Source organism: Vulpes lagopus, chromosome 5, assembly GCF_018345385.1.
Source record: "Vulpes lagopus strain Blue_001 chromosome 5, ASM1834538v1, whole genome shotgun sequence".
NCBI classification, from domain to species: Eukaryota; Metazoa; Chordata; class Mammalia; order Carnivora; family Canidae; genus Vulpes; species Vulpes lagopus.
The window spans coordinates 82,167,845-82,192,380 of record NC_054828.1 but is presented as its reverse complement, the minus strand read 5'-3'; the positions used below and the strand labels follow the sequence as shown (position 1 = coordinate 82,192,380).

General features: G+C 38.2%; 1 protein-coding gene across 11 annotated transcripts in view; it reads left to right on the top strand.

Moving 5' to 3' along the window:
- HIPK1 (homeodomain interacting protein kinase 1) overlaps positions 1 to 24,536 on the top strand; it is a 51,052-nt gene that overhangs the window by 638 nt on the left and 25,878 nt on the right. For 9 of the 11 annotated variants that reach the window (XM_041754929.1, XM_041754936.1, XM_041754928.1 and 6 more), the window contains exons 2-3: positions 10,726 to 11,803; positions 20,120 to 20,243. In XM_041754929.1, the coding sequence (XP_041610863.1) occupies positions 10,726 to 11,803; positions 20,120 to 20,243 (1,202 nt within the window). Of the gene's footprint in view, positions 1 to 506; positions 678 to 6,415; positions 6,530 to 10,725; positions 11,804 to 20,119; positions 20,244 to 24,536 lie in introns of all 11 variants that reach the window. The other 2 variants (XM_041754934.1, XM_041754931.1) reach the window with 2 other exon arrangements.

The following is a 24,536-nucleotide window of genomic DNA, read 5'->3' as shown; positions in this document are numbered from 1 at the left end:
AAGGGGCCTCGGCGGGGAGCGAGCTCCCATCGGCTCCCAGAGGCGGGGCCGGGCGGGCCGCGGGCTCTCCCGGGCGCCCGGCCTGCGGGGGGCGCCTGCCTGGGCGCTGCCCCCCCACCCCCCCCGGGACCCGGCGCCCGGCTCTGCGGCCCGGCCGTTGGCGGCCGCCGACGGGCTTGCGTTCCCGGGAAGAGCGGGGAGGCTCCGAGCTGGTTTTCTGCGGGGCAACTCCCCCTGCCTCCTGCCACTGCTCTCGGGGCGCGCTGTTGTCCCCAGGTGACAGGGGGCCGCCTTGCGCCTCCTGGCCGGGCCGGGTTCCCCCCGGGCGGTCGTGGCCGGTGCCCAGCGCGCGGCTTGCGCGTGTGTATTCACAGCTCTGCTGAGCGCCCTGCTTCTGGGTCATTTGTGCTCTTTGCGACCGGGGAGCGGTGTCTGGACGGGACGGCGGTGGTCGGGTGGGTGTGGAAGCTCCTCGATCCTCTCCGCTTCTGTTCTTTAATCGTTAGGTTTGTAATTTGTAATGATGGTGGAGACGCCGTGGGACCAGCCCACCTAATATGTGTCTGGGCAAGGCGGATTTAGAGGTCTGGCTCGGAGGGAAACTTTTGCTGTCGGTCGCCACTTTCCCAAAGCTTTCGTTTAAAGAAAAGAGAGAGAGACAGAGAGAGAAAGAAAAGGTGAGGACCAACCAGAAACTCTTCAAGGCCCGCACGGGTCACAGGTCTGTGGGAGGGAGGAGGCCCTTTTTGTGTTTAGCAACCGGGACTTGGGGGTCGGTCTCCAGGAGCGCTGGTCCCACCGCCAGTTTGTTGTGGTGACAGACCGGGAGCCTCGGCCTGTGTTTACGCTGGGCGCGTTTTCTTTCCTGTTTAGGTGGGGGAAGGGAGGAGGGGCTCGACGAGGGGAAAAAACGATCCGGAGCTCCAGTAGGTCTTTCCTCCGCCTTCAGGCACTCGCTCCGTTGTAGGTAGACTCGTCTTGAGGCGGCCGTGGGTGCTGCTTCTCAGTGACACTTTGGGAATTTTCTGTAATTGGATCAAAATAGTCCTTCCGACTGTAGACTCCCCTGCCCAGTCTATCTTTTATCTTATTTGTTCCCTAGTAACTGATGAAAACAGCAGCCTGGCTTCCTGCTCTTGATGAAGTGGGGTTAAATTAAGTGGCTGATGCCCTCCGCAAAACCTACAATTTTGCTCTTGTTTGTGTAAAGCTATTTTTGATTCCTGGTCTCTGGTTTGTGTGTTTGAAAGGTTGTAGAGAATTCAAATCGTTAACAAGCTTTTACTTTTATAGGTCTAAGGCTTTCTGTAAAACATTTAAAAATATAACCAGTCCTATTACCTAATGGTTGTTATTCAGCTGGTGATTTTGGATCGTTGCATGTAATTACCTCCGGGTTCTGTGTTACAATACTGGTACGATGGGAGGATGAAGTATATCATTGACTTTAAGATATACTGTTCTTAGCTGGGAGGAAATTTTACTAAAGTAACTTGTGGTTGGAACCGGAGGCAGCCAAGCCAGTAAGGCATCTGATGAGTAGACTGGTGAGTGAGATCTTGTAAATATGTATACTGGCTCTAGTTGGTAAGTAGGACTTTTGTTGGTGATACTCATAAGTAGTTTGTACTATTTCTGGATATTGTAGTTTCACAGATTGTAGAGTAAGTTAGTTGATCGGTAACTTGAGATTTAAAACCAAACCAGAACTGCCTCCTAAAAGAAAAAAAAGATAATCTCAAAATTCACAATTCTCTGGAAAACAGAATTTCTTCATTCTGTGGTTTTGTTTTCATAAGCACAGCTCAGTCCATGGTTGTGTTGGGAGAAATCAGTGAGCCAAACCTGCCTTGTAAACTTCTTACACTTGGAACTTGCACAACTTGATGTTAGTTATATATTGTAACTGGTCCTTTTGTAATTTGAAGTAATTTTGCAAACATGAACTTCCTGATCTGCCCTTTTATTTTCATTTTCATGACTGTATAGACCAATCCATATACTTTTTAGCTTTTTTTTTTTTCAAGTTATAGGTGTTAATTTCTCCCAGTTTCTTCACTTACATTTCATGCCATTCTGAACACAGGTCATCAAAAATAATTTTTCCTTCCAAGTACCACTTCAACAATCACTGATTTGCTTTTTGGTTCCTTTTTTGTTCCTAATTTACCAGCTCCCTAAATGACTGACTTATTTTTGTAGAGCATAACTTGGCTCTATAAAAAAAAAACAACCCTTACATCCTGTTTTTATGTCTTTCTTTTCTTTTCTTTTTTCTTTCTTTTCTTTTCTTTTCTTTTCTTTTCTTTTCTTTTCTTTTTTCTTTTCTTTTTTCTTTCTTTCTTTTCTTTTCTTCTTTCTATTTTCTTTCTTTCTTTCTTTCTTTCTTTCTTTCTTTCTTTCTTTCTTTCTTTCTTTCTTTCTTTCTTCTTCCTTTCTGTTTTTTGTTTGTGTGTGTGTGTGTGTGTGTGTGTGTGTGTTAAATCACCTAAGCAACATTCTAAACTCTTTGAAGATAGGGAAACTTAAGTGTATTTCTTTTGGATTCTTTTAAGGGCACCTGGTACAGTGCTTTCCCAGAGTGCTTAATTGAAAAAGAATCAGAAGACCTGAATTCTTTGCCAGCATAACTACTCATTAGGTCTGTGTAAAACTTGTTTGCCTTTCTTGGGTCTCCTTTTTCTCATCTTGGAGTTAGGGCGTTTTGGGAAGGGTCTTATAAGGTTAATTTTAGCTGTAAGAATCCCTGTACTTTTTTGTCAGTGTCTTCTGCATCAGATACATCTCCTTACTTGAAACAGTTTTTCATTTTTCCACATTGCCTGGCATATTGGCAAAAGTTATCTCATTCATCTGAAAGAAGTTATTCGACCTTCCCATCTGCCAAACAGTTGTTACCTTATTTAAGTTCTGTTTTTAGGCCTTTGCTGACTGATCTAAACAGGGTCATCTCAACGTTTATGTTCTATACTTATGTATGCTTTGTTAATTTGACATTTCCCTTATGCTTGAAACTCCTTCAGGTATAGCTTTCTTCATTCTAAACTTTATAGGCCTTGTAAACTCTTGGTTGCACATACCAAGATCGACCTTTTTACCAAATACACAAAAACCCTACTTTTCTTTTGTTGCTATAGATGCATCATTCCAAATAAATAATAGAGCTATTGAAATTTAGGAAAAGATATCTTGCCTAAAAGGAAAGCACCCATCAGCTGGCTTACCAAAATATTACAAAATATTGATTATATGGCTGTAAATAATATAGAATCATAGAGTTACTCTTTCATCAGCTAACACCACTTATTCCACACCCTTTCTTTGCATACTAGTTGAGCAATTGGCTTGCTAGTTCCTTATGAAGAAAAGTGCTACAGGAAAGGAGTGGGGAACTTCCATTCAAATGGTGTCCTTAGAGTTTCTCACTTATTTTTTCCTTCTGTATCTCTACACTTAGAAAACTAACTTAGATATTCTCTTGTAGGCAAGAGACTATAATTTCTGTCTCACTTGAATATTAATTTAATTCATTCAGTATGATACCCGAGATACCCTTATGTTTACATATGGACAAGTAATGATCTTTTTTAGTCATTCATTCTTTTTTTTTTTTTTTTTAAAGATTTTATTTATTTATTCGTGAGAGACACAGAGAGAAGGCAGACACAGGCAGAGGGAGAAGCAGTCTCCTCGCAGGGAACCCGATGCGGGACTTGATCCCAGAACTCCAGGATCACGCCCTGGGCCAAAGGCAGGCACTAAACCACTGAGCCACCCAGGCATCCCTAGTCATTCATTCTAATGAACATTTGACACATACTATACGTCAACCATGGTGATAGATGCTGGTAATACCCTCTGCTCTCAAAAAAGATACCTACTCTACTATTGAAAATTCCCCACGCAGAACTTGAAGTTTAGAAGAGAAGTGAACTTTTTTTTTTTTGAGAGAGAGAGAGAGAGAGAGAGAGAGAGAAAGAAAGAGGGGAGGAGGGAAGGGCAGAGGGAGAAGAGAGAAAGAGAGAGAGAGACAGACTTTTAAGCAGGCTTCATGCCTAGCATAGAGCCTGGACCTAGGACTCAGTCTCACAACCCTGAGATCAGGATCTGAGTTGAAATCAATAGTCATGCTTAAAACCAACTGAACCACCTAAGCACCCTAGAAGTCAACTTTTAAATGGTCATACTTAGAATAAATTTTAGAGTGGCCTAAAGAGTTAATATATGGCCTGGCTCTTGTCTGCCTTTTTGGGCCCTACTTGTCATTTTCTTTCCTGTTCTAGTCCATCCATACTGGTCTCTTCTTTAGATAAGCCAAGAATGTACCTTGGCACTAACTGACTGTTCTCTTTCACTAGAATGGCTCCTTCTTGTCAATTAGGTCTTAGCTTAATTGCCATCACATTACAAGGCCTTCCCTGACCACCAAATCTGGAGTATCTCTCCCCTTTCCACTGTTTCTGTCATATCGTTGTTTTGTTTTCATCATAACATTGTCACTAGTTACTGTTTTCTTGTGGGGGCTGTGTGTGTGTGTCTTCCCAAAAGAAAGTAAGTTCCAAGAGAACAAGGGATCTTGTCCATCTGGAGCATCACTTTTATCCGTAGTTTCTAGAACAGTGCCAGGCAAACAGACTAGGTACTCAATATGGGTTGGTTAAAAGAGTAAATGAAATAAATAAGTACAAGTGTGGTAAGTGCTAAGAAGTAGTAGAGGATGCTGTGGGAGCTTTTACCAGGAAACCTAAGCTAGTACAAAGTGGTCTAGGCAAGGCTTTCCTGTGTGTGTCAGCAAAATACACATAATCTAGGAAAATAGTTTTCCTTTCATGTAACAGCCTGAAGTAAATGTTCCAGGTTGAAGTGGGCATTCTTAGGGGGCAGGCGGTTCTGCTGTTACATGATCAGAGACAGTTCTTTCCATCTTATTGCCCTCTCACCCCTTGAGCATTGTTTCGTGGTGGAAGCTGGATCTCCATAGGTTCCTGCTGGTGGAAATGGAAAGGAACACAGTAAGCTAACCCACACACCACTTTCTGTTGGTGAGAGGGACTGGTAAACATAGCCCTGTGCCTGGGGTGAAGGAGAGAGTAGAATTTGATCCAAACCAACCGCCTGTATATACCACACCGAAAAAAGTGAGGTTTAAGTGGAGACTGAAAGGATAAATAGAAGTTAGAAAAAGAGAAGACTAAGAAGGGAAAAAGAAGTTCAGAGAGGGAACGTTATGTGTGAAAGAACTAGGATGGGAGAAATAAGGTGTATTCTAGGAACTCAGAGAAATTTACTGCTGCTGGGAATTTAGAGATTTTGGACTTTATCTCAAGGTTTCAAGCAGGAGACAGATAAGTATTTTTAAAAGCTTCAGTGTTAAGGTAAATTATGAATTAGGAGAAGGGAATTTAAAAAGGGGACTTGAGAGTACTATTTGGGGGAAGCAAGTTAGGCTGTTGAAGTAGTCCAGGATCATCAGCAGGAGTGGAGAAAAATGGGTGGAGTGGAGAGAGAGATGGAGTTGTGGTGAAGGAGTTTTCATCCTGAAAGTACTCCTTGCTTTCTTTTTACTGAATGTGTTTTCTTACATAGGAATATTCTTTATTCCTATGATAGGAATATTCTGTCTATTCCTATGGAATAGGAATAGGAATATTCTAATATTCCTATGATAGGAATATGTAAATATTCTTTATTCCTATGATAGGAATATTCTTTATATATCAGCTTGCTGGAGAAGATGTACATGTCATCTGAGGACAAGTGCCAGAGGAAGCAGTCAATATACAGTACTGATTTTAGGTTATTTAGGTCACCCAATTGTTAAATTGTATCAAAGAGGCAAAAGTGATGCTAAGCAAAAGTAGTAGGAATTTTATTGGTGTGGAAGATGGAAGTTACCTGAAGAGTAAGGGCAAAACACTGACAAATGATTACTGGTTGCCATAACCAACTGTTCCATTCATAGTTTTAATATTTGAATTCTTTGTGGTAAGATGACCTACTTGTAGTGTCCATAATGTGGGGCACCTGTAGATGTTAGATAGATGTGACCATGGCAGTGAGTGGAGAAGCTATTAATTTGTTTGTTTTTGAAAGCCTTCGTTCTAGCAAGACTCAATTCTCTTTAGCAATAAGTACAAGTACTAGTAGCCTTCCACCTGTTAGTTCTAGTTCCAGATTAACATAGTGACCAAATTTGTCAATATATTTAGATAGTTAAATTCTCAGAAAGTCAGGTTTGAAATGAAAAGACTAGTTTATTACTAGGGTCAAGAAGTGCAACATTTTCAGGAAATGAGAAGTAAGTTTTAATTTATTGGGAGCTACTCTCCTGGGACTTGAGAATATTCATAACAGAGTCTGATACATAGTAAGTTTTCCACAGATGATAATTCTGTTCCATATTTTTGTTTGGGAGGTCTCACCCTAGGAAGAAAATTCCTTTCCCATTTTGCAAAGGCAAATTTTATGGAACATAAAATCTTACGTCTAGAAATGGCTGCTTTTAGCTGAATTTCGGGGTTTTACATAGGTAAGTATTGATTTTTCTAGACAGTTTTGATTTTGCATTTTCTTTTCACCTTGTGCTTGTTGAGGTCAGAATGAGACTCAGCCACACTGGCATGATACTGACTTAAGTACCACACACCTCTACTGTGGGGAAAGCTAGTTAAATTCTGGGTGGTTCTTTTCCTATGTGTGGACTTAAAGTTTGTCTTGCTGAATAAGAATTCTAGTCATTTATATAAACTTTTAGAAAAATTCCTAGAACTTGTGCTTTTTTGCAGTGCTCACTGTGAAGATTTGAAACCATCGGTATCTTTTTGTTTATTGGGTGAAAAGTTGTCCATAACATTATTCTGGTAAATGTAATATTTTAAAAAGTGTGTAGTAGTGAATATACTTTTAAAAATTTGGTGTTATACTTCATGATTTCTTTTCAGTATTATTGCTTCAGCTTCCATATTCCTAGGCATAGCTACAAAATGCAAATTTTGCATTCAAATTCTTTTATCAAATATGTTTAGGTACATAAAGTGTGTGTTCCTGTTTCTTGATAGATTATTAAAATTAGTAGCTCAGGGGATCCCTGGGTGGCGCAGCGGTTTGGCGTCTGCCTTTGGCCCAGGGCGCGATCCTGGGGACCCGGGATCGAGTCCCATATCGGGTTCCCGGTGCATGGAGCCTGCTTCTCCCTCTGCCTATGTCTCTGCCTCTCTCTCTCTCTGTGTGACTATCATAAATAAATAAAAATTGAAAAAAATTAAAAAAAAATAAAATAAAATTAGTAGCTCAACTGATACGAAATGGAAAACAAATGTCAAAAATTTACTTCCTTTCATTGTCCAAAAAGTTGGCTCAGTTTTATGATGATGAGAAATATTTCTGCATATATTTTAATAGGTAGATTCTGTAAAGGCACTACCTGGTTTTACATTTTTATTTTAAATTGGTGTTACGTCAGTGACATAGGCAGAACAAGAAGACTTACAGATTTGTAGCTTTGGAGTTCAATTGCACTGACTTTAGCTTTTAATTTACACTTTTTCCTCTTCAGAGTTCACATAAATTATGGAAACTCTTGTTTCAAGTAAATCCAGACTACATTTTAGAAATTAAGGCTGAGGATTTGTTTTCGTTCCAGCTGTCTAGTCCAGTGCAAAGGGTTTTTAGTTGCATTCAGGCACAAAGAAACGTACACATTGCTTTTTTATGTGCTGTAACATCCTTTGTCACACTTCCTTCCTTTCTTGTGTGTGTTTCTCTTATGACTAGTAAAATTATACTCTATGTATTGGAGTGGAGACTTCCCCCATGTCTCACAGGTTGCACAGATAAAAAGGAGGGACATTTGAAAAATAGAACCAAGAGTTTAAAAATCCTATGGTTTAATATGAGTGGTAGGGAGTAGATAAAAGGTTGGTAGGCAGCGGGTCAGAATCATCCAACAAATACTGCATGTTTGTATATTGCCAGAGTCTGTGGTAATTGCTGGTGGTGATAGAAGCAAAAAACGAGACAGTTATGGTACCTGTCATGGAACTTACACTGTAGCTGAGAATGCTAAAGTAACATTAAAGAAATACTTTTGAGGCCTAAGGGAGGAACATGACACCTTGGGAATGCTTGGTTGGGGGGAGAGTTGTGGGGCGTGTGTGTGTGTGTGTGTGTGTGTGTGTGTGTGTGTGTGTGTGTGAAGATGTGTATGAATGAATGGTTTTCCCAGAAGAAAATCTTCAGCATATCAGAGGGCCTATCCAAGAACTGAAGGAAGGGCAGTATGGCTGAAATGGAGGAATCAAGGTGGAGAGATTCTGGAAGACAGTAACCAGATTTTTGGAGAGCTTTTAAAGGCAAATTGAGGATTTTGGATTTTATCCACAAAGCAGTGGAAAACCCTGGAGCAGGGGGAGGAAGGTGGTTAAGAAAGAAAGAGCAGTCATCTGATTTGCATAGTTTAACAACAAAGGTCATCCCCAGAGTGCATTCAAGATTAGTTTTGGAGGCCACTGGCTGTTGGAGCTAGAATGGTCCTGATAGAGATAGAGAAAAATGGCTGATCTGAAATATACTTAGGAGGTAAAATCAGTTAAGATTTGGTTATAGATTAGAGGTGGAGTAATGAGGAGGAGTCAGGATAATAATATTAAATGATTTCCAGACACTAGCACTTTGCACGTATTAGATAACTTAATTCTAGAGCAACCCCTTGAGGTAGGTATTGCTACCACCAGTTTATAGATAAAGAAACACTCATTGCCTCTCTGATTTTTAGCTTGAGATGTTGAGTATATGGTGGTGTCATAATTGAGATAGAAGACTGGGGATAGGGTGGAGGCTCAAGTTTCATTTTGGACATGTTTAATTTGAGATGTCTGCAAGATACCCACATTTCAGTGTGGAGTGGTTATTTGGAAATAAGAATTTGGAGTTCAGGAGAGAGAAGTCTGGGTTAGAAACAAAAATTTGAGAATCTTTTGTAGATGACTGATCCTGGGAAGTAGTTAATTGAAAAGGGGAAAGTATGGACAAGAGCAGAATAATTAATATAGAGCCCCAGGGCATCTGAGGGTTATATGGTTGAGAAGGGAGAAGATAAATAGAAATGGCTTATATGCTGTGTCAGTTGTTTGAACTTTTTTCTGGAAGTATTAGCTTTGGGAGTCTTGAGGTTTATTGAACTTGAGGTGTTTATGGGATATTAAGGGACCAGAAAGCTGGGTTGTTCTGCCCTCTTTCTCCTATTTTTCTTTTTTTTTTTAATATTTATTTATTCATGAGCGACAGAGAGAGAGAGAGAGAGAGGCAGAGACACAGGCCAAGGGAGAAGCAGGCTCCATACAGGGAGCCTGATGTGGGACTTGATCCCAAGTCTCCAGGATCACGCCCTGGGCTGAAGGTGGCGCTAAACCGCTGAGCCACCCAGGCTGCCCTCTCCATATTTTCTAAAAATAACTTCGTGTGGTTCTTCAGAAGATCCTCTCAGTAGGGTTCCCATCATCTTGATTACTTTCTCCTGGTCATTTTATCAGTGATCCTCTTATAATGTAGTGTATAGAGCTAGACATCATTAAAATAGTGTATGACCTGAGCAGAGTAGTAGCCTTCACTTTGTCCAGCACATTTTGGACACTATTTCTGTGAATGTAGTTTAAGATTGAATTAGCTTTTGGTTGGGGAAACATTATTACATAGTGTTTCTTTTACCAACTCAAAGTGTGTTTCATATACGTGTGCTCCTGCTAAACCTTGAATTTTTTTATCCTGGTGCTTTGTGCTAGTCATATTTTGGGCCTATATAGGATTCTATATTTGTGTCAAATTTCATCTAGATTTGTCTTGTGGCTTCTGCCCTATTGTGATCTTTTGGGACCCGTTATTTTAGCAATATATTGAATATCCTTCCCAAATGTGATTCAGCTGTAAAATTTGTAAGTGTGTCATCTATCTCTAAATGATCAAAAATCTCATCAGGGTAGGAATGAAGACAGAGCTGTGGAATGAGTTCTGGGGCCAAAAAGCCTGGGTTTGAATTCCAGTGCTGCTACTTAATAGCTGTGCTATTTTGGGCGAGTTACTCTAGCCACTCTGTATCTTAGTTTCCTCATCTGTAAAGGGGAAATAATGATAGTATCTTTTCCAAAGGGTTGTGGTGACAATTAAATGAGTAATGCACGTGGAAGTGCTTAGACTACTCCTTGACACATAGTAAGTGATCAATCATCTAAGCTATTATTATTATGGTTATTATTTTATAAACCATCATAGATGTTCATGCTCTTTTGACAAGGTAACTTACTATTGCTGAGTCTCAAAGAGTGATTAAGGGTGAGTGATTAGGGGCACCTGGGTGGTTCAGTGGTTGAACGTCTGCCTTTGGCTCAGGTTGTGATCCCAGGGTCCTGGGATTGAGTCCCACGTCAGGCTCCCCGTAGGGAGTCTGCTTCTCCCCCTGCCTTTGTCTCTGCCTCTCTTTCTGTGTCTCTCATGAATAAATACATACAAATCTTTAAAAAAAAAAAAAAAAGGGTGTGTGTGTGTGTGTGTGTGTGATTAGACAAAAAGTTTATCCTTCTGTAATAGGAAACATATTTTGGAAAATGCATAAAATAAAACTCCAGCCAGATAGTAATATTTTACTTGTGGTTTTACTAAACTGTTTTCTAATCTATTAATTGCAGGGTTGTGTAAAACTGAGGATCTAATTCTTCCTCTCTCTCAACATAGGTATGGCATCACAGCTGCAGGTGTTTTCCCCCCCATCAGTGTCGTCGAGTGCCTTCTGCAGTGCGAAGAAACTGAAAATAGAGCCCTCTGGCTGGGATGTTTCTGGACAGAGCAGCAACGACAAATATTATACCCACAGCAAAACCCTCCCAGCCACACAAGGGCAAGCCAACTCCTCTCACCAGGTAGCAAATTTCAACATCCCTGCTTACGACCAGGGCCTCCTCCTCCCAGCTCCTGCAGTGGAGCATATTGTTGTAACAGCTGCTGATAGCTCGGCCAGTGCTGCTACATCAACCTTCCAAAGCAGCCAGACCCTGACTCACAGAAACAACGTTTCTTTGCTTGAGCCATATCAAAAATGTGGATTGAAAAGAAAAAGTGAGGAAGTTGACAGCAACGGTAGTGTGCAGATCATAGAAGAACATCCCCCTCTCATGCTGCAAAACAGGACTGTGGTGGGTGCTGCTGCCACAACCACCACTGTGACCACAAAGAGTAGCAGTTCCAGCGGAGAAGGGGATTACCAGCTGGTCCAGCATGAGATCCTTTGCTCTATGACCAATAGCTATGAAGTGTTGGAGTTCCTAGGCCGGGGAACATTTGGACAGGTGGCTAAGTGCTGGAAGCGGAGCACTAAGGAAATCGTGGCTATTAAAATCTTGAAGAACCACCCCTCCTATGCCAGACAAGGACAGATTGAAGTGAGCATCCTTTCCCGCCTAAGCAGTGAAAATGCTGATGAGTATAATTTTGTTCGTTCTTATGAATGCTTTCAGCATAAGAATCACACCTGCCTTGTGTTTGAGATGCTGGAGCAGAACTTATATGATTTTCTAAAGCAGAACAAGTTTAGCCCACTGCCACTCAAGTACATCAGACCAATCTTGCAGCAGGTGGCCACAGCCCTGATGAAGCTCAAGAGCCTTGGTCTGATTCACGCTGACCTTAAGCCTGAAAACATAATGCTGGTCGACCCAGTGCGCCAACCCTACCGAGTGAAGGTCATTGACTTTGGTTCTGCTAGTCACGTTTCCAAAGCTGTGTGCTCAACCTACTTACAGTCACGTTACTACAGGCAAGTGGCAAATGTTGAAAAGCGTATCTTAGACTAGAGATCTATCTTTATATTTAACATATATTACATAGAGTACGTATAACAAACTGAATTTATTTACAGATTGCAAGGTAGAATAGGAAAATATGTTTTACTTCATTCCATCTCTGGCATTCCTATATGTAACATTATTTCTGAAGTCTTATTTAACACTAGAAAAATTAATTCAGTCTAATTCTGAAGGTTGTTCGTAGTTGAATTATACTAGCATCTGGTTCCTTCTCAAGTACCATTAAACCTAATTCTCCCATTTTAAAGAGTCTTTAAAAATATAAAGATGTTTACTTATTTGTAATGAATTTAGGCATATGCTGCTACTTTTCCAAGTTCATATCTTGGCAGGTAAGATGCCTTGGGAATAATTCCAGGTTTAACTCTAGCAACATTTCATTCTTTGACGTTTTCTTTTTTGTGTAGTAAAGAGAATTGGATTTGATGATTGCCGAGGGCTCTTCCTATTTTAACATCTCCATAAGAGTTCGAACTTAATTTGGGTATGACCTTACTTGGTTATCCTAAAATGTCCTTGACCCAAGTGCCTTATATTTTAGTGATTTATATTTCCAGATTGATACTTCTAAGAAAGCTGTCTTTTTAATATATAATAATTATTGTGAAAGTACTTAAATGCTTGTATATACAATGTTGTCTGTGCTATAATCAGGGAGAATTACTGAAAGAAAAGGGGGAAGTCTTAAATGAGCTTTTATTTCTTAATACCTCATTTATTTATTTGTCTAGTTACTAATTATAAGGAACCTAATATTTAATTTTAATGATCATTCATTAAATACAAATTGTACACTCACCCAATCAAGAAGTGAAACAATGAAAAAAAGATAATCCACAATATATGTTTATCAGGTGATATGTCCAACATATCAAATGCCCATATTAAATTTTCAGTAAATAGAAAGTCTGAGCTTAGAATTTTATATTGTGTGTGAAAATAAGAGAGGGATATTTTAATCTGAACAAGGGCTCAGAAGATATGCCATCTACATATTTTTTTCTAATTGTGTAAAATTTCCTAATATGAAGTTTACCATTTTAACCATTTTAAATGTACTATTCAGTGTGTTAAGTATGTTCACAGTGTTCTGTAACCGTCACCACTATTTCTAAATTTTTTTAATCACTCAAAACAGAAACTCTGTAACCATTAAGCAATAACTCCACCTTTCCCTCTACCTCTGGTAACCTCTATTTGACTTATTGTCTCTGTGAATTTGCCTATTCTAGATACGGCATGTAAGTTGAATCATACAATATTTATCTCTTTGTGTCTGGTTTATTTCACTTAGCATAATGTTTTCTTTCTTTCCTTTTTTTTTTTTTTAAAGATTTTATTTATTTATTCATGAGAAATAGAGAGAGAGAGGCAGAGACACAGGCAGAGGGAGAAGCAGGCTCCCTGCAGGGAGCCCGACATGGGACTTGATCCCAGGTCTCCAGGATCACGCCCTGGACTGAAGGCAGGCGCTAAACCACTGAGCCACCTGGGTTGCCCAGCATAATGTTTTCAAGATTAATTCATACTATAGCATGTATCAGACTTCCATTTCTTTTCATGACTAAATAATATTCCAGTGCATGTATATACTACATTTTGTTTATTCAGTCCCTTGGGTTTCCACATTTTTGGCTACTATGAATAATACTGCAATGAACATTAGCATTCAAGAGTATAAGTCCCTGTTTCTTTGGGGTATACAGCTGAAAGTAGGATTGCTGGATCATATGGTAATTCTTTTTTTTTTTTTTTAATTCTAACTTTTTGAGGAACCACCAAACTGTTTTCTACAGCTGCACTATTTTACATTCCCACTATCATTGAATGAGGATTCCAGTTCCTACACCTCCTCATCAAAACCTGTTTTTTGTTTTTTGTGGTGGTGGGGATAATAGCCATCCTTAAGTGTGTGAAGTGGTATTTGTGGGGTTTTGATTTGCATTTCCCTAGTGATTAGTGATGTTGAGCATCTTTTCATTTGCTTATTGTACATCTGTATATCTTCTTTAGAGAAATGTCTATTCAAGTCATTTGTCCATTTTTGTCTTGGGTTTTTCTGTTGAGTTTTAAGAGTTCTTTGTATATTCTAGATGTTAATCTCCCTCTGCAGGTACATGGTTTGCAAATACATTCTCATTCCATGGGGTTGCCTTTTCACTTTGGTGAAATGATACTTGCGCAAAATTTTTAAATTTTAATGAAGTCCAGTTTGTGTTTTTTCTTTTTGTTGCTTAGATTTTGGAATTATATTTAAGAAATCATTGTTAAACCAATGTCATAAAACTTTTTCACCTTTGCTTTCTTGTAAGAGTTCTATAGTTTTTAGCTCTTACTTATAAGAATATAAGAAATACAGACATAATATTTTTAAGTTAATTTTGACCTATTTTTAAGTTAATTTTAGTATATGGTGTAAGGTAGGGGTCCATTTTCATTCTTTTGCATAGATAGATTTCCTAGCACCATTTGCTTAAATGACTATACTTTCTCTATGGAGAGGTCTTGATATTTGTTGGAATTCATTGACCACAAATACAAGAGTTTATTTCTGGGCTCTCTGTTCTATTCCATTGGTCTTTGTGTCTGTTCTTATGCCAGTTACCACACTGTCTTGATTACTTGTAGCTTTGTAGTAAGTTTCAAAATCAAGAAGTGGGAGATCTCCAGCTTTATTCTCTTTCAAGATTGTTTTGGCCATTTGGAGTCCCTTGGGATTCCATATGAATTTTATAATGGATTTTTCTATTTCCTCAAGAAATCTCATTGGTTTTTGAAGGATTGCCCTGAATTTGTAAATCAGTTTGGGTAGTAATGACATCTTCACAATATTACATCTTCCAATCCAGTCTTCTCTATTTTTATCTCTTCCTTTTATAGTTTTGTAAAACTGATTATTTCTTACTTGAGTGAGATGGAGTAAAGAAATTCCTACAGCCTTGGTTTCTGGTTTCATGCTGCTCCAGGCAGTTTAGCTAATTTTGAAAATCTCACCTTCATTTGGTTATTCACGACTTGGAGGATTTAGGTTCCAATTATTTTTTCTTTTAGTATTCTCCTTTGAGCAATCCTACCACCACCTACTCATGTATATATACAGAAACATTCTACAGGTACACTTAAGAGCTCAGATCTCCTTTGGAGCATTGGGGAGGTAGGAGGGAGGGCATCGCTGAGGGGGGTGGAGGCTGATCAGCTCTTACTTCTTGATCTCTTTTCTAGTCGGTGCCTGCAGGTATTTTTTAACTATTTGGTTTGTCTTTATGGTAACGGAAGCAATTTTAAGATAAAAAAAGCGATAGAAATAATTCTTTTGTGAAATAATTTTGATGGAATTTTCTCTTAAAGGGTAAAGGAGATTTGAGGAATAAATAGTTCTGGCTGCTTAGCTTTCTCTTATAAGTAATTCATTTGAATAATTTTCAGTGTTAGGTTGATGATCTTTGCCCCTTTCCCTATCCTTTTGATTTAATTTAAGCTGTCATAGGAGTAATTTGGTTATGTTTTGTCTTTATAGCAAATATGATTTTCAGATTTTTAAGTCTACTGTCAAGTACTCTTCAACAAATCATCCTGCAAATCCATTGCATTTAGTTCTTGACTATAGGAGTAATTGTAAATGGAGCTCAGTTTACCCCTTAAAAACAGGAGTTCTTTTTGTGTATTACTGAGTAATTACTATGCATACTGAAGTTCAATGTCCAGGGCTTGATTACATTTAGGATTTAATGAGAGTATTCTGTTATGTCATAATAATACTTGATAATGAACCTCAGGCCAATGGAGTAGCAGCTCAGGCATTCCTTCTTTATCAGTAGTTTTATCCACAGTGGCCTTCTTCGTGTTGCTTTTAGAGTCTCACCCTGTGTCCTTCAGAACACTTCTGGGAGGGGCACCTGGGTGGCTCAGTGGTTGGTTGAGGTCTGCCTTTGTCTTAGGCCATAATCCCTGGGTCCTGGGATTGAGTGCCATATCAGGCTCCCCTTAGGGAGCCTGCTTCCCCCTCTGCCTTCCTCTGTGTGTCTCTCTTGAATAAATAAATAAAAATCTTTTTAAAAAAGGAAAAGAAAAAAGAAAACCTCTGTGAAATCCCTTTGGCCAGTGAAGCATCCTGACTTCAAAGTCAGATTTCCCCTTACCCTCCTTTTTAGTTTACATTGCTTCATCTTGCTGATGACCTGCCAAAATAATATCGTTTGACATAAATTTTTACCAGCATACTGTCTCTGTTGGCCATAGGCATGGCTAAATGCTTTAGGCAGTGGAAATAATATAGTTTATTTTCTGGCCACTGTAAATGTAAATATAGACTACTTCCAAAGAGATTGCTGTGTTTGGGGCTTCAGTTTAGGTACAAAGGTTTGCCATACTTACAAACTCAGTGCTTTTCCATTCTGAACAAACTAGCTGGCCTTTATTAAAGTTGAGACCTCTGTATTTGTTATGTATGGAAGGACAAGGTCTAGAGAAGGAAAGCATATTTTCAGTTTATCCTAGACAAATAACATACTACAGTTTCACCTAAGCCACAGATGCAGGAAGTTAGACTTTATGTAACATCTCTGATCTGGTAAGTTTGATGCCTCTGAGATGGGCAGGAAGAAACAAGAGTATTCATTACAGTGATCAGAGGGTAATTTGTGTTGTTAAGTGATTCTAACAGTAGTTTGCTCTGGGTTCTAGTGAAATAACACTTTGACTTTGGAGCAGTTTTTTAGTTTCATGAAATTTGAAGTTGGAAAATCAAAAGGCAGCGGTTGTTATTTCTACCACCTGGTTGTAGTATTTAGAGCCTGTGTAGTATCTGTTCCTTAAGGATGGGATGTATTTTCAAAGAGAAGACCCACTGTGTCCAAAGTACAATTAATGCCATTTTCCTACAAAAGTGACTGCCAGTTTGGGTTTTTTCCCTCTCTTCCCTGTGCTTCTTCTTCTTCTTCTTCTTTTTTTTTTTTTTTTTTTAAGATTTTTATTTATTTATTCATGAGACACACAGAGAGAGAGAGAGAGAGAGAGAGAGAGAGAGAGAGAGGCAGAGACACAGGCAGAGGGAGAAGCAGGCTCCATGCAGGGAGCCCGACATGGGACTTGATCCCAGGTCTCCAGGATCAGGCCCTGGACTGAAGGCAGCACTAAACTGCTGAGCCACCCAGGCTGCCCCCTGTGCTTCTTTAGGTCATCTTTTTTACTGTACAGGTGTTAATGTCAGAGCTGGTAAGGGACCTAGAAAAGTAATTACCTCACTCAGCCTCTCTATACAGATGGAGTAGAAGCAGAATTTTAGTGTTGAGAGTATATTTGAAGGATTGAGAAACAGTGGAGGCCAAGGGAAAGATGATATACTAATGAAGATAGTACCAAGAATTATCTGACAGAGTTTAAAACATTCCGTGTTTAGAGGTGAACCTGCTTTAAATGATTCTGATCTGTTCAGTACAAGAAAATAACTTCTGTTTTTTTGCTTCCTAGAGTTTAGTTCAGTCATCATTTCTAGTTTCTAATGATAGTGAAAAGCCCTCAGTAGACTTGATCTCAGGGTTGTGAGTTCAAGCCCCTGCAACTACCTTATTTTATTTTTACTTTCATTGTTTTTTTCCTTTGATGCTCACTTTTTTGTATGGTAGATGTAGTAGAGTTACTGTTGTGAGTTTTTGCTGAAAATCTTTAGTGGCTTTTGTTACTCCAGAAGAAGAAATGAGACTAAATGGAAAAACTGATTCCAGCCAGTCTTTAGAGTTTTGTTTTGTTTTGTTTTGTTTTGTTTGTCTAATGGGGCTTGGGGACTGGAATTAGTGTTTTTCTTAAGTTCTCTGAAACTTTAGGCTTTGGAAGCCTAACAATGATCACATATTATTGCTACCTTTTTAAAGAAGGAAGTTATTGGGTGGCCTGCCCCTCCCTATGACCTACCTTTGAATTTTAAAATGTCTTCCTGGTATAGTGGGAATGGCAAAATCAATCTGCTGCTCTTCAGTTGATGCTTAGGAATGTTCTAAGCCCAGTTTTTATTTTGGCACAAAGCCATTTGTGCTCTCCCTGCCAGCTCTTTTTGGCACTGTCATGAACTTGAAAATTAATGATTCTGCTCGCTGAAAGTAAAAATTGTGTTCCTTTTCAATTTTAGAAAAGCTTTTATGTTTCTGTATACTATTACACTCTAGTTTATTAATGCTATAAAACTTGTGCCATCTTAAAAGCATGCTACAGTGGTTGGGATTTAATTAAACTCTGGAATTCCATCAGGAATATGTGGCTCTAGCTACCTGCAACAGGAATATCCCTTTTCAAGGTTGTTTCTTTGGCTAACAAAGCCACGATTCACGTCAGATAATACAAAACTGGTGATATTAGTCCTTCTGCCCATAGCTGTCAAATAGTGGAAGTCTCAGCAGGCCTGGATCATCCTTCTGCTGTTTCTGTACAAGGATCTCCTAGGAAAGCCTCTAGATCCTATGAAATCCTCAAATTTACCTTATTTTCTAAGGGTGTACTTAATTAGAAAATTACCTGGGGAGAATATTCTTATTTAGGGAAATATCTTTATATTCTTCCTGCTCAATCCTTCCTGCCCTTAGAGCAACAATGTGTACATAATACTTCAAAGGAAAGTTGGAGAAACGTAGGCACTCCATGAGGGGACACAGCCCCTTTGAGGGCCCCTCGTGGAGAGAGATCTGCTGAGGGGTCTGGATCTGGTGTGCCCTTACAGATTCCAATTCTGTGACTTTTAAGAAAGAAGGGAAATTGGAGATTATGATAAAATGTTTGAGAGCTCAGCCCTAAGATTCAGGTTGCCTGTGCTCCATAATTTAGTACTTGTGTGACCTTGAATGAGTTACTTCTCAGTGCCTGGTTTCTTCATCTGTAAAATGGAAAGGATACTTTATTATGTAGCATCTAAGATACCATTGATTAGAAGATGAAACATTTTGTACCAATAAGAAAGTAAAAGCACTGCCATTAAGCTAAGATACATCCTCATTTGCAAGAATCTTCTTGATTTCAGAGATGTTAAAATGCAAAAAAAAAGAAAAAGCATACATCTTAGGATTGATGACATGGGGTGTCTGGGTGGCTCAGTTGGTTAAGTGTCCGACTCTTGATCTCAGCTCAGGTCTTGATCTCAGGGTTGTGAGTTCAAGCCCCTGCAAGGAGTCTAGTTAAAAAAAAAAAAAAAAAAAAAAGAATTGATGACTTAACAGTAGTAATGTTTATTTTCATAGGATTATTGTAAGGGGTAAGTGACCACATTTGTAACTTAGAACATTGCATGGCACAGAGTAAGCACTATATAAGCATTATCTTTTATTATTATTGATATTAGTAATACCTGTTAATATCCCCCCCTTTTTAACCCATTTACCTCATAATTTTAGTCATAGTTTGAAAAATGCCATGTATACCACCATGCCAAATAGATTTATATAGATGGATATATACTTAACTTTTACTTATTTGGAAACATTACAATATACTCAACTCTGGGGCCAGACTGCCAGGGTTCATATTCTAGCCCTGCCACTTAACTGTGGTTTGGGGTAAATTACTTTGTTTGCCTCAGTTTCCTCTATAGGTAGAGATAATAATTTTACCTTGGATGTGGTCATATATATAAAGCTCTTAGTTTATGATATTATCTTAGTCTTCTCTTTAAGCTTCCCTAGGGTTAGATTTCTCGCTTGGAGCATTAATGGAAATGATTATTTCTGTAGTGTTGTCAACCACTAAGTCTCTGTAGAAGGCATTTCTGTTACCAAGGGGTATTTATTGATCAGGTCATTTAATTGAATTTTCTATAATTAAAAAGGTGCTAAGAGTAAAAAGAATAAATCTGCGATCGTTATCTGTGATTTCAAAATTAAAAAATTTTTTCTGAGTTTTGTATAAGCTCATTTATTGGCAAAATCTGTCTTGAACCAATGTAAGGCTATTTAAAGTATTCAGCCAACTTAGTATGACTGTTCATTTGTTTTGTTGTAGAAATATTACTGTGTTTGATTATGGGTGCTTCCCTAAACTGCATTGGGATTATTATGCAATACGTAGTTTTATGCTTGGTACTACCTTTCTTAAATTCAAAAAAATTCTCAATTCCAAAACACATCTGGCTCCAGAAGTTTCAAATGATGGATTTTATATCACACATAGTTTTCAGGTTCTTTAAATAAGTATGTACCTTAGGCTGGTACTAAAACAGGACTTAGTCAAAGTAGTTAATTTCCCCAAGTAATGTTTGTTTTTTAATTTGCTATTTTTGTTTTTGCTAGAGCCCCTGAAATTATTCTTGGATTACCATTTTGTGAAGCCATTGATATGTGGTCATTGGGCTGTGTGATAGCTGAGCTGTTCCTGGGATGGCCTCTTTATCCTGGTGCTTCAGAATATGATCAGGTAAGAGTGTATATTTGGATGGAAAGAGAAAGCAAGTATATACTAGTGAAATAGATTCTAGAGGAAGAAAAGTACTAGTGAAGTATTTAGATATCAGGGAAAGAGCAGTCCAGTTACAAAATATTTTTTTAAAGAGTAGAATTTTTCTACCTGCTTCTTAGGCTGGTGGTATATTTGCAGTACAGCAATTTTAAAAGGTTTTTTTATTTCGTATTACGTTAGATTAGTACTTTTCCAGATCTGTCATGACTTATTAGAGACTGGCTTTGGTTAACAAACGTGTCTTGTGAGTTTTTAAGATAATGAAAGTAAAGAAGGATGAGGAATTGGAATTTTAAGAGTGAACTTTGTCTCATTCAGAACTGTTACTTCCTTTTATACATGACATATGCTGAAATAAGTACTTTCTACATACTGAAACACATTGGGCCCCAGAAGCTGTGATGTACACTGGGTTTCTGTAAAGTAGGATTTAGGAGGGAAATTGTATGAGTTGAAAAGTATTGTAATAGATAGTCTGTGTCTCAAAAAAGAGAAACTTTGCAAGATATGCTATGATTTCCCAAGGAGCTAGTGCTGAGGGAAAAGGTTTTGCCATGAAAATTGTGAATTCTTTTTTCTTGTTCTTTTCTTTAAAAAGTGGTTCTAACCACAATGCTGTAAGCAATTTGAGGGCATAGATTATTTGATTCCACCAATGTATCCTCAGCTCCTCACATTGTGTTTGGTGCATAGTAGGTGCAGTGGGTTTTGTTTTTGTTTGTTTGTTTGTTTGTTTGTTTTTATTTTTTTTAAAACTATTTTAATTTTTTTTTATTTTTATTTATTTATGATAGTCACAGAGAGAGAGAGGCAGAGACACAGGCGGAGGGAGAAGCAGGCTCCATGCACCGGGAGCCTGATGTGGGATTCGATCCCAGGTCTCCAGGATCGCGCGCTGGGCCAAAGGCAGGCGCCAAACCGTTGCGCCACCCAGGGATCCCTGGTTTTTTTTTTTTTTTAAAGCAAGAAATGGTTATCTGGAATTATTAAAAGGAAAAAAGAATAAAATAGTATTTTCCCCTGTTCAACTTAGGATTTTGATTCCTTGATTCATTTTAGATTCACCTTCCAAAAATTTGACTCTTTGGGCATGTCTTTGAAACAAAAATCAGTTGCTCATGTGATAAGTAATTGAGCTTTATAATTGACCCTTTTTCTTCCATCTTGTGAGAAAGAAAGCCAGCTTATTTTACAAAAAAAGGTGTGAAGGAGAGTAAATGATGCAAAACTAGTTGGTTGAAATAAGCCATTGATTCTCCTTTTTGAGTCTTAGACTATTTTGAGAATTTGATGAAATACAGGTATGGATTGTCTCAGAAAAATTTGTGTACAGTATTTTGAGTACAAATTTAGGGGATTCGTGGATCCCTAATTAGAAACCTTGCTCCTCAAGTGCCATTCTTAGGGCCAACCTTCAATGTTAGTAGACAGATTGGTACTGTAAATTTTCCAGGAAGTGGAACCAAATGAAATTAGATATAGAAGCTAAGGTACAACTGGGGATTTTTAAAAGAAATGATCTGATAGTTTTGAGAGAATTCTTTCCTGATACATAGATGTGAAACTGTGGGTGGTAGGAGGAAGTCGTTTTTCCCATGCTGAATAAATAGGATACTGCTTTTGTAGAGCAGGACTGGGGATAGGTTATCTTGATGCTTCTCTCATTATACAAAAAGATTTTTGTGACAGGATCTCTGTTCTTACAGCCGAGTTTCTTTAAAATAACTTATATTGAGATATAATTTGTATACCGTTTAATTTAGCCATTTGAAGTGTACAGCTCAATGATTTTTTAGTATGTTTACAGAGGTGTAAACCATCACCATGATCAATTTTAGAACATTTTCATCCCTCCATAATGAAACCTGTACCTGATTAGCAGTCAGTGCCCATTTTTTCCTAACCCCCACCCTCCCCCCACCCCTGGCAACTACTAATGTACTTTCTGTCTCTATAGATTTGGCTTATTGTAGTTTATCATGTTTGTTACATACAATGTGTGGTTTTCAGTGTTGGGTTTTTTTACTTAGCATGTTTTTCATCCATGCTATGGCATACATCAGAACATTAATACTTTTTATGGCTGAGTACACTGTGTATATGTGTACCACATCTTGTTTGTTCATTTGTGAGTTGATGGTTGCTAAGTTATCATCTTTTGGCCATTATGAATAATGGTGCAATGGACATTGGCATACAAGTGTTTAAGTCCCTGTTTTCAATTTTGGGGGGTATATAGCTAGAAGTAGAATTTCTGGGTCATATGGTAATTTTATGTTTAAACAAACTTTTCCACAGCAGTCACACCATTTTATATTCCTACCAGCAATACACAAGAGTTCCAATTTCTCTACATCCTTACCAACACTGGTTGTTTTCTTTAAAAAAAAAAAAAAAGTAGCCATCCTTAAGAATATGAAGTGATAATCTCATTGTGATTTTGATTTGCATTCCTCCAGCAGTTAGTGATGTTGAGCATTGTTTTATGTGCTTATTGGGTATCTTTATATCTTCTTTAGAGAAGTCTACTCGAAAGGCGCGTGGGTGGCTCAGTCAGTTGAGCGTCTGACTCTTGATTTTTGGCTCAGGCTATGATCTTGAGGTTGTGAGATCAAGCGCCAGTCAAGCTCTGTGCTCAGTGGGGAGTCAGCCTGAGATTCTCACTTTCTCTCTCCCCTTCTCTAAAAATCAATCAATCTTTAGAAAAGTCTATTCAAGTCCACTGCCCATTTTTGTTTTATTTTTTAAAAGATTTTTATTTATTTATTCATGAGATACACAGGAGAGGCAGAGACATAGACAGAGGGAGAAGCAGACTTCCCAGAAGGAGCCCAGTGTGGGACTGGATCCCCAGACCTGTCATGCCCTGAGCTGAAGGCTCAAACCCTGAGCTACCTGTGTATCCCTCCATTGCCCATTTTTGAATTTAGGTTGTTTGTTGTTGTTAAGTTGTGGAAGTTTGTGTTCTGGGTATTAATCCCTTATCAGATATACATAATTTGCAAAAACTTTCTCCCATTCCTTGGGATTGCCTTTTCACTCTATTGATAGCTTAGTTAGCACAAAAGTTTTTAATTTTGGTGAAGCCCAATTCGTTTTTCCTTTTGTTGATTGTACTTGTGGTATCATATCCAAGAAATTATTACCAAATCCAAAGTTGTGAAGCTTTTCTTGTATGCTTTCTTCTAAGAGCTTTATAGTTTTATCTCTTGCATTTAGGTCTTTAAGCCATTTTAAGTTGATTCAATTTCATTATTTTTTGCATATGGATATTTAGTTTTTCCAAAGCCATTTGCCTATAAGACTGTTCTTTTCCTACTGGATTGTGTTGGTATCCTTATCGAAAATCAATTGACCATAAATACATGATTTATTTGTGGACTGTCAGTTCTGTTCCATTGATCTGTATATCTGTATTGATGCAAGTAGCACACTGTTTTGATTACTGTAGCTTTGTAGTCAGTTTTGAAACCAGGAAGTGTTAGTCCTCTAACTTTGTTCTTTTTCAAGATTGTGTTGGCTATTCAAGGGCCCTTGAGATTCCATGTGAATTTTAGTGTAGGTTTTTTTTTTTTCCTGTAAAAAAGTTATTATTTTTTTTAATAGTTGAATACATTGGATCTCTGGGAAGTATCATCATCTTAATATTTATCTTCTGATCCCATAAATGTGACCAGAATTTTTAGGTTTTTTTAGTAACATTTTGTAATTTTCAGAGTATAAGTTTTACATTACTTTTATTAAATTTATTTATAACTATTTTTTGATGCTATGTGAATAGATTTTCTTAATTTTATTTTCAGAATGTTCATTGCTAGTTTATAGAAATACAATGAGTTTTGTAATTGATACTGTATTCTGCAGCCTTGTTGATTTCTTTTTCTAGTAGTTTTCTTTCTTTCAAGGTTCTTTTTTAATTTTAATTAATATCTATGCCCAAATGGGACTCAAACTCATGACCTCAAGATCAAGAGTTGCATGCTCTACTGACTAAGCCATCCAATGCCCCTCAAGTAATTTTCTGATAGAACTCTAGGTCTAATTGTTTTGATGGATTCCTTACAATTTTCTATCTATAAGATCAGGCCATCTACAAATAAAAATAGTTTTACATCTTCCATTCCAGTCTGGATTCCTTTTTTTTTTTTTTCCCCTTGCCTAATTGCTTTGCATTGAAGCACTAGTAACAGTGTTGAATAGAAGTATAAGAACAGAAATTCTTGTTCCAGATTTTAGGGGGAAAGTATTCAG